At 43.4% G+C, this 10708-nt stretch overlaps 1 protein-coding gene across 1 annotated transcript in view; it reads left to right on the top strand.

Annotated features, from left to right (window-relative positions):
- The window catches only part of SMARCA2 (SWI/SNF related BAF chromatin remodeling complex subunit ATPase 2), a 161112-nt gene that overhangs the window by 39604 nt on the left and 110800 nt on the right, over positions 1-10708 (top strand). The window contains exons 9-13 of the mRNA XM_007466755.1: positions 430-480; positions 6213-6343; positions 6577-6634; positions 8760-8860; positions 10259-10406. Coding sequence (XP_007466817.1) covers positions 430-480; positions 6213-6343; positions 6577-6634; positions 8760-8860; positions 10259-10406 — 489 coding nt within the window. The remainder of the gene's footprint in view (positions 1-429; positions 481-6212; positions 6344-6576; positions 6635-8759; positions 8861-10258; positions 10407-10708) is intronic.

Genomic DNA, 10708 nt, shown 5'->3' with positions numbered 1-10708 from the left:
TTCAGAATTCATTCTTGAGGGGACATTTTTAGAAAACTTGCTAAGGGAATGGGAAAATTGAGCTGATTATGTCAGGATTTGTCTTCATAGTGCCAAACACAAGGACATTTGGGATTCTGACCTCTGTCCCGATGCTGCCACATCGTAAGCTGTTGGGGTCCTGGAAGACACAGTCCAGCCACCTCTAGCGGGCCAGGCCTGAGTCACACCCGGTTTTCACTGACCCCCTGCAAGTTGCCAATAAAGTACACAGTTTGTCTTGTCTCAGAGAGTGAAGAGAAACACAAAGAAAAGGCATTAATTCCTAAGCTTTGTTGGATGATGATAAGCAGTAATGAATTACTGTTATATACCACCAAGTTGCCATGAGGTCCTTACTGTACCCACTTTTTTGGTTTACATGTAACATTTGACATTGTTTTGCAGAAGGCTGAAGAAAATGCGGAGGGGGAGGAGTCTGCCCTGGGACCAGACGGAGAGGTAAGGGATTTTGCATCCATTTCTGCTGTGTTCTGTTGAATGATACCCTGCCATACCTTGCTGCACTATTCTCTGTGTATACTGATTTTATTTTGTACTCTGCTATTCTTTTTTTTTTAACATCTTTATTGCAGTATAATTGCTTTACAATGGTGTGTTAGTTTCTGCTGTATGACAAAGTGAATCAGCTATACATATACATATATCCCCATATCCCCTCCCTCTTGCGTCTCCCTCCCACCCTCCCTATCCCACCCCTCTAGGTGGTCACAAAGCACCGAGCTGATCTCCCTGTGCTATGCGGCTGCTTCCCACTAGCTATCTGTTTTACGTCTGGTAGTATTTATAAGTCCATGCCACTCTCTCACTTCGTCCCAGCTTCCCCTTCCCCGTGTCCTCAGGTCCATTCTCTACATCTGTGTCTTTATTCCTGTCCTGCCCCTAGAACATCTTTATTGGAGTATAATTGCTTTACAATGGTGTGTTAGTTTCTGCTTTATAACAAAGTGAATCAGTTATACATATACATATGTTCCCATATCTCTTCCCTCTTGTGTCTCCCTCCCACCCTCCCTATCCCACCCCTCCAGGTGGTCACAAAGCACCGAGCTGATCTCCCTGTGCTATGCGGCTGCTTCCCACTAGCTATCTATTTTACATTTGGTAGTGTATATATGTCCATGCCTCTCTCTCACTTTGTCCCAGCTTACCCTTCCCCCTCCCCATATCCTCAAGTCCATGCTCTAGTAAGTCTGTGTCTTTATTCCTGTCTTGCCCCTAGGTTCTTCATGACCATTTTTTTTTTCTTAGATTCCATATACATGTGTTAGCATATGGTATTTCTTTATCTCTTTCTGACTGACTTCACTCTGTATGACAGACTCTAGGTCCATCCACCTCACTACAAATAACTCAATTTCATTTCTTTTTATTGCTGAGTAATATTCCATTGTGTATATGTGCCACATCTTTATTCATTCATCTGTTGATGGACACTTAGGTTGCTTCCATGTCCTGGCTATTGTAAATAGAGCTGCAGTGAACATTGTGGTACATGACTCTTTTTGAATTATGGTTCTCTCAGGGTATATGCCCAGTTGTGGGTTTGCTGGGTCGTATGGTAGTTCTATTTTTAGTTTTTTAAGGAGCCTCCATACTGTTCTCCATAGCGGCTGTATCAATTTACATTCCCACCAACAGTGCAAGAGGGTTCGCTTTTCTCCACACCCTCTCCAGCCTTTATTGTTTGTAGATTTTTTGATGATGGCCATTCTGACTGGTGTGAGGTGATACCTCATTGTAGTTTTGATTTGCATTTCTCTAATGATTAGTGATGTTAAGCATTCTTTCATGTGTTTGTTGGCCATCTGTCTGTCTTCTTTTTTTTTTTTTTTTTTTTTCCTTGCGTTATGCGGGCCTCTCACTGTTGTGGCCTCTCCCATTTGCGGAGCACAGGCTCCGGACGCGCAGGCTCAGTGGCCATGGCTCACGGGCCCAGCCGCTCCGCGGCATGTGGGATCTTCCCGAAACGGGGCACGAACCCGCGTCTCCTGCATCGGCAGGCGGACTCTCAAGCACTGCGCCACCAGGGAAGCCCTGTCTGTCTTCTTTGGAGAAATGTCTGTTTAGGTCTTCTGCCCATTTTTGGATTGGGTTGTTTGTTTTTTTGATATTGAGTTGCTTGTAAATTTTGGAGATTAATCCTTTGTCAGTTGCTTCATTTGCAAATATTTTGCAAATATTTTCTCCCATTCTGAGGGTTGTCTTTTGGTCTTGTTTATGGTTTCCTTTGCTGTGCAAAAGCTTTTCAGTTTCATTAGGTCCCATTTGTTTATTTTTGTTTTTATTTCCAATTTCTCTAGGAGGTGGGTCGAAAAGGATCTTGCTGTGATTTATGTCATAGAGTGTTCTGCCTATGTTTTCCTCTAAGAGTTTGATAGTTTCCGGCCTTACGTTTAGGTCTTTAATCCATTTTGAGGTTATTTTTGTGTATGGTGTTAGGGAGCATTCTAATTTCATTCTTTTATATGTAGCTGTCCAGTTTTCCCAGACCCACTTATTAGAGAGGCTGTCTTTTCTCCGTTGTATATTCTTGCCTCCTTTATCAAAAATAAGGTGACCACATGTGCGTGGGTTTATCTCTGGGCTTTCTATCCTGTTCCATTGATCTGTATTTCTGTTTTTGTGCCAGTACCATACTGTCTTGATTACTGTAGCTTTGTAGTATAGTCTGAAGTCCGGGAGCCTGATTCCTCCAGCTCTTTTTCTTTCTCAGTATCGCTTTGGCTATTCGGGGTCTTTTGTGTTTCCATTACAAATTGTGAAATATTTTGTTCTAGTTCTGTGAAAAATGCCATTGGTAGTTTGATAGGGATTGCATTGAATCTGTAGATTGCTTTGGGTAATAGAGTCATTTTCACAATGTTGATTGTTCCAATCCAGGAATATGGTACATCTCTCCATCTGTTTGTATCATCTTTAATTTCTTTCATCAGTGTCTGATAGTTTTCTGCATACAGGTCTTTTGTCTCCTTAGGTAGGTTTATTCCTAGGTATTTTATTCTTTTTGTTGCAGTGGTAAGTGGGAGTGTTTCCTTAATTTCTCTTTCAGATTTTTCATCATTAATGTATAGGAATGCAAAAGATTTCTGTGCATTAATTTGGTATCCTGCTACTTTACCAAATTCGTTGATTAGCTCTAGTAGTTTTCTGGTAGCATCTTTAGGATTCTCTATGTATAGTATCATGTTATGTGCAAACAGTGACAGCTTTACCTCTTCTTTTCCGATTTGGATTCCTTTCATTTCTTTTTCTTCTCTGATTGCTGTGGCTAAAACTTCTAAAACTATGTTGAGTAATAGTGGTAAGAGTGGACAACCTTGTCTTGTTCCTGATCTTGGGGGAGATGGTTTCAGTTGTTCACCATTGAGAACGATGTTGGCCGTGGGTTTGTCATATGTGGCCTTTATTATGTTGAGGTTAAGTTCCCTCTCTGCCTACTTTTAGGAGGGTTTTTATCATAAATGGGTGTTGAATTTTGTCAAAAGCTTTTTCTGCATCTATTGAGATGATCATATGGTTTCTCTCTGCTATTCATTTTTAAGTAAAAATAGTAGTACATTAGCATGGTAGAAAATTAGAATAGTATGAAAGGGTACACTGAAAAGTAATCTTCCATCTCAGACTGCCAATCAACTGATACTAAGTTTCTTATGTACCACTCCAGAAATTGTCTGTGCACATATAAGCATGTGTTTATGAATATACAGAATGTGTAAAAATCTTAAGTGATTCTATAATTACATTTTCCCCGTCGATGATACAGAAGCAGAAAATATGACCCAGTTTCCTTCACTTACTTTGAAATTTCATAACTCTGTAAGCCAAACAATTTGCGTATTTGGTAGCTTATTTTTTGCCATTTTCTGTAGGCTTACCCTGTAGCTTCTATTTGTAGATTCATCGACGTATTTCTAAATTTTATTTCCTAGTATTTCCAATATTCCGAATCACCAGAATACAATGATTGATTTATTGGATGTTTTTTTTCTCTGAAAACTCAAAAGTTCTTGGCCAGTGATTCACACGAGCAGGCACCCCCCCGGAGCAGGATGGGAAGGGCGTTTGTTTCAAACTTCTTTCTCCTTTCACAGATTCTGATTAATCTGCCTGGAGGATTGGGGTGGGTGGAGGGTTGTCTCTTCCCCTTCTGGAATTGCAGTGCACACGAGAAGTATTATGAATGTGAACAGCCTGGTGGCAGGAAAAAGGTTGAAACCACTATTCTGTGCAGAAATCTCTTGAACAATAAATGTTACTTAACCACTATAATTCATCACAAGGAAAGAAAAGATCAGGATAAATGTCTAATATCTAAGAAACACTCAGTGGGCTGTTATGGGGGAAGAATACTATATATTAGAGCACTTAGAAACAACCCTAATTTGTAAAAACCCACCCTTACTTAAGCATGCCTCACATCAGTCTGTAACTAACAAGCACACAGGGAGAGATTTAATGTGTTAGTGTGATAGCTCTCTTATCTCACGTTGTCTCCTGGGAAAATAAGCTCCTGATCTTGGGCCTGTGACATACCCCTTTTTTTTTTTTTAATCTAAACACATGTGTTTTCTGTTTGCTGAAGTGGGCAAAGTAGATGTGTTACCTGGTTTGTTTTCAAATAATGTTCTGATTACATTCTGCTGTGCTCATTCAGTGTTTTTGGCCAAAGTTCTAATTCCAGCTACAGTGATTTCCAGTTTTCTTTGAGGCATGACACAAACAATAAAACAAGCTGCATTATAATAGTTCAAGATAATGGAATATGATTTTTCCAAGGGAGATGGTAGCGAATGGTAGATTTCCTGCTTTATCGCTTGAGCCTGTAGACGACCTTCTACGTTAATAGGAAGAAGCATTGTCTTGACATATGCAAAGTAACGGTGTTCACAACCATTGCTTCAGCACACATAAAAGGAAAAACTGTCTGGAGTAAGCCTTCTCTTTTTTGTAAGTTTTTTTCTGGTGGATAATTGCTAATATATTGTTTCTTATTCTGACAGCGCTTTGTTAAGGGAGAAGGGGGAAAGAACCAATATTTTGGGGGAAGGAGGTGGTCATTTCCTATAAGGTATTAGAAGATAACCTACAGTATACTGCTTTTCCTATCATTTTAATTTAACTCCAAATGAGAGTAATTTAGAAAAAATTCTTTGGAATTAATGGGTTGCCTAAACGTCTCACCTGGGGGCCTGCTCCTAGAAGTACAGTCACCCTGTAATCAGTAGCATTCATTTGCATAGGATTGCTCCATTTTTAGGCCTTTTTAAACATTTCGTTCTCTGAAGTAGGTTAAGCACAGCCTCTGCAGTTTCACTTATTCTCTTAATTTTCTGAGCAAAAGCCGTATTTCATTGAGAGTCTAATAACTAACTTCAGCTCAGACTTGGTCAATTTGCCAGATTTCCAGTGAGCAGAGCCTTTTGCTTTATCACAGGTCCGCATGGTTGGGCTTGGTACCTGGTGGTTTGGTTTTGGATAAATGACGTCGTTTCTGCAGAAGCCAAACCAGCCATAATGAGACGATACAAGTTACAGTACCTTTTCCTTGTTTCCATTATTCTCTCTGAAACCATGACTTTGCAGTAGTCCTCATCTGGAGGGGATTATTTGGGGGTTGGGGGTTCTTAGCTGCAAATGACAAAAATCAACTCTGCCTGATTTAAGTAAGAAGGGAACATACTAATAGGATATTGGGTGAGTCATCGGAACTCTGGAAGCCCGGAGAAGCTGACTGGGGACTGCGCTGTTATTTCAGTGATATGTTACCGCAGTGTACCCTGCAGCTGCTTAGTGAGGACATGGCCAGCCTCGGGAGTGGGCACAGCCAATACCACTGCACTGGCACTGCTGCCACTGTTGTCTGCCCTCCTACCAGTGTGCCTGTTGGCCCCCGCTTCCTCCTAGGTCCTAATTCAGAGCCTTGGTGAATGAGCCCAGCTGGTGGAGCTTAGGTCTTGTGCCAGTTCTTTTGCTGCAAGGGAGGCTGGTGATTTCAGTTTCTTTGGTAGGAGGTGACCTCCCACTTCCCACCAGGACTCATCAGGTGATGAAATTTCTAATCGCGGGAAAGGGTTTCAAACGCTGGGCAGCCAAAAGGCCGAGAAACATCCAGCACAGAATTGGGAGAATGTCTTAACCCGAAGCGGTGTTATGTCTTTTCTCCTTTCTAGCCCATAGATGAGAGCAGCCAGATGAGTGACCTCCCTGTCAAAGTGACTCACACAGAAACCGGCAAGGTCCTGTTTGGCCCAGAAGCACCCAAAGCAAGTCAGCTGGATGCCTGGTTGGAAATGAATCCTGGGTATGGCACCAAAGCAGAATTATTGGTGTTCTTTGACTTTTTAGGTTTTTGTGGTCCTTGTAGAATCTGGGAACTAAAATAGCATGACCTTTGCTGAACTGCTTAAAGTTATTACCTGCATTTGTATATAGAATGTGCCGTATATTTGTGTATAAACACACACACACGCACACACACAGTTTTATGATTTAAAAAGCTAAGCCTCCTCTTCCTTCCCACTCCTTTTCTTGTAGTTACGAAGTTGCCCCTAGATCGGACAGTGAAGAGAGTGATTCTGATTATGAGGAGGAGGTACGTATATATCTCTGTTTGGAGTTCATTGGCTGGAAAGTTCACGGGGAAGCACCCGTGTCCTTCTATCTCTTCGTCCTCCAGTTTTGGCCATCGGGTGACAGCTGGGGCTGAGGGTTTGACAGAGCTTTGCTGATGCATGCCTAGTAGCACAGTGACCTCTCGGGGGCTCCTGGCGAATGTGGAAGCTTGGTGAATTCTAGATTTATTTGAAACCAAGAAGAGAGAAGGTGGCATTAAATTGGAGATGGTAGAAAGGTCTTCTGAGGAAAATTGGAGATGGATTACTTTGGGAAAGGCAATTCCATGCTTCTAAGTCATTTACACTGAGGGTTAACAGCCTAAAAATGTCTGAAGTTCTTTAGTCCGTGGGCCTGTTTGAAGCTGTAAGTCTGGAAACTTAGACCCAAAGGGCAACATGCGCTTGGTTTAATGGGTTTATTGATCCTCTTGGGTTTTTTCTTTAAGTGTGATTCTTGCTTGAATTCTTTGGATATACTTGTTAGCCACATTTGTCAGTCTTTTGGAAGGAATACTCAATGTATCCAGAACCTAAAATGGTAATCTTGGATACTTTTAATAGAAATTAAGGAATAATGAAGGTATCTTTTAGATCAACTTTAAAATCCTTAACACTTACAAGTAGAAGGATTAAAAGATTTTTATCTCCTGTATTAGAGCATTGTTAGCGTATAGTAATTAAATCTGGTGTTTACCAGTGTAGGGGAACCTTGGTTCAAAGAATGCCATGGCCGGAGCAGAGCAGCCTTACCAATAACAGCTCACCAGAATTTTAAGACCGTTGTTATTTTCTTCTGTTTTGTGGACCTGTGTTTTCTAAATTAATCTACCGTGGACACTTGCTGCTTTTGCAAAGAGGAAAGATAATAGAAGTTACTTTTTTTTTTTTTTTTAGAAAAAAAAGCGTGCTGTTAACAAGCAAATGCTTTTGGAGGCATTTTTTTTTTTTTTTTTTTTTTTTTAAATAGGCTGCTTTTTCTCTGAGGTACTTGAAACTTACAAAATCAATTTTTAAAATGTCTCTTGTTTACTCGGATGAATGGGCCCATAAATGATCCATTGGAAGAATCTTCTCATTGAGTCTGAGAGCCAGGGAGGGACAGAGATGAGGTAGAGAAGGCTGCTCAGCCCACAGGTCCCCTCCTGAGACTGGCAACTGCAGACAGCTCCAGAGAGCTGGGACTAGAGTGAACTCTGACCTGGGGGTCCGGAGACCAGGTCCCCATCTCATGGCGAGTCATGTCCCGCCTCGGTGCTCACCTGGATGTGAAAGAGCTGTGCCAAGTTTACCCCTTGTGGCTCAGTGATCTGTGGTCATAGATTTGATTTTCAACATTACTATCATGTCAGTTTGTATTGTTTCATTCAAGCCTGATGGAAAAGCATGGTTCTCTTTAAGCCTATTTTAAAGGAAATTCTCCTGGATTATCTGGAAGGATTCAGCCTTCAACACCAGTGGGTAGTAGTGGGCATTATGGATATTCAGTGAAGCTTTTCAACAGGCCAGCAGAACGAAGTACACAGTTGCGAGGTGGGGAGGTGATGAATCCTTTGCCATGTTATTGACAGTTTTAATCTAAATAGCCTGAGATGTGGGCTGTGAAGTGGCCACAGAAATCACACACAGAAGGCCCTGTGCTTACAAGCTCCAGTCTCTCCACTGTGAAGACCTGTGGGACCATCAGAGGCCCACTGGCATCATCAGAGACAAGGACAATAGTAAGATCCCTTCAGTTGGCTTTGGAGGGAAGGGTATAGAAGGTCACTAAGTTAGCAAGAGCAGATATGGTCTACAGGACTCTCTGATGACCAAATAATGATAAATATCCATCTTTCTGGCATGATTTTTACATATTTATTCTTGGGAGCAAGGGTTCCAGGGGATCCTCAGAGGGTTCCTTTCGTTCTTTCATTCAGTGGTGTAAGCAGCGATGGAGAGGTAGGTATTGCCTGGTGTAAGTAAGGGTTAAGTTTACGTCCCCCCTCAGTTGTGTGCACCTCACTTGTGAAGTAGAATACTATTCACTCTCTTTTCAGAAGTCGCCAAGCCCTGGGATTCCCTCGCTAAAACGGAATCACCCCCATATCTTTGTTGCTTCCCCAGGATGAAGAGGAAGAGTCCAGTAGGCAGGAAACTGAAGACAAAATACTTCTGGATCCAAACAGCGAAGAGGTTTCAGAGAAGGACGCTAAGCAGATCATCGAGTATGTGTCTCTCAGAGTTTTGTCTCCTGCAGATGCATTTCGTGAGGGTTGCGCTTTATGGATTTTCTTTTTAGAGAAGTTTGTCTAAGGAAGGAAGCCGACCTCACGCCCACGCTCCCCCCGAAACGCCGCCGTCAGAGGCCACCAGACTGTCCCACTGCTCAGCTCCCCCCTTGCGCCCTCCCCCACTTCATGACTTCCTCGCTCCTGGGCTCCTCGCGTGTCACGCGCTTCCGTCCCACGTGGAACCTTCCCCTCCAGCTGGCTGCCTTTCCCGCCTTCCTTAATGGTGCCAACACCCGCCCAGAACCCCAAGTGAGAAACGTCCTCGTTGCAGTAGCTGCTCAGCCACTGACTCCCCTACCCAGCTCTTTTCTTTTTATTAATTAATTAATTTATTTTTGGCTGTGCTGGGTCTTCGTTTCTGTGCGAGGGCTTTCTCTAGTTGCGGCGAGTGGGGACCACTCTTCATCGCGGTGTGCGGGCCTCTCACTGTTGCGGCCTCACTTGTTGTGGAGCACGGGCTCCAGACGTGCAGGCTCAGTAGTTGCGGCTCACGGGCCCAGTTGCTCCGCGGCATGTGGGATCTTCCCAGACCAGGGCTCGAACCCGTGTCCCCTGCATTAGCAGGCAGACTCTCAACCACTGCGCCACCAGCTCTTTGCCTGTTTAGCTCTAGTGTTAAAAGAAAACTGTGGCGAAACGCTATGCAAAATAGAACATTTTAAAGTGATGAGATTAAAAAAAAAAATAAGCAGAAATAGGCATTCTGATATTTTCTCCTTTTATTCCAGGGCTGTGTGCCCATTTCAGGAGCCTTTCTTCTATTCGTCTGCCCCCAGTTTCTTCCCTGAAGGTTTTCAAGACCCCCCTCAGTGGCCCCTCACTGCCTGTAGAATAACTCAGTAGTTGGTTAACAAGACATAGAAAGTGGAAGACGACCTCTCCTCGTTCCTGTCTCTTTAATGTCACCTTTGGCCCCCCTCTCACCTGTCTTCCAAGTTTTAGGCAGTGTTCTGTGGATAGGATTTATCTTTGTACTTCAAGGGCCTAGGACAGCTTCACTGGCAAAGTGTGAACCTGCAGGTGTACAGTTCACGCTCATAGCAGTCACTTGAGGTCGAGCGGGCCTGCGTTCAAATCCTGACGCCACCACCTTTCATGTTACCTGGGCAAATTCGTGAACCTCTCTCAGCCTGAAGTTCTCCACAGGCATGAAGTGGGGATGGTCACTACAACGTCTGCCCTGCTTGCTTTTCGCGAGGATTACAGATAATATGTTTTAGCTGCCGGGCATGAAGTAGGTGATAAATAAAGCTGTACTTCCTGCAGCTGTTTTCGGCTCTCCATTCATGCACCAACTTGTCTGTGTGTGACTCTCCACCTTCTGTGGCCCAGGACAGCCAAGCAAGACGTGGACGATGAGTACAGCATGCAGTACAGTGCCAGGGGTTCCCAGTCCTACTACACGGTGGCCCACGCCATCTCGGAGAGGGTGGAGAAGCAGTCGGCCCTCCTCATCAATGGGACCCTGAAGCATTATCAGGTAACTGGCGTGGTGTGTGTTTTCTTGGCAGGTCTCAATCTGTTACCTAATTTTGATTAGAGTGTGTTGTGTGCATGCCTGTTGCTGCAGAGAGTTGACCATGGCAAACATTTGGGGTCGCATTGCTTCTAATGTGGCGATTCTCTCCACCGTGCCCGTAATTCTTGTTTTAGAGTGTTCCATTTTACCGTCTTCCCTAGAGCATACCCATTTTCTCTTCTGTGGCTTTGGGATGGATTGTGTTTTCAGAAATTCTGGGGTTAACTTTTGGAACCCCTTTACCGTGGATCTCCAGAATGGAA

Source organism: Lipotes vexillifer, unplaced genomic scaffold (genome assembly GCF_000442215.2).
Source record: "Lipotes vexillifer unplaced genomic scaffold, Lipotes_vexillifer_v1.1 scaffold948, whole genome shotgun sequence".
NCBI lineage: Eukaryota > Metazoa > Chordata > Mammalia > Artiodactyla > Lipotidae > Lipotes > Lipotes vexillifer.
Note: the sequence above shows the minus strand (reverse complement) of the source record. Positions and strands in the feature narration are given on the sequence as shown.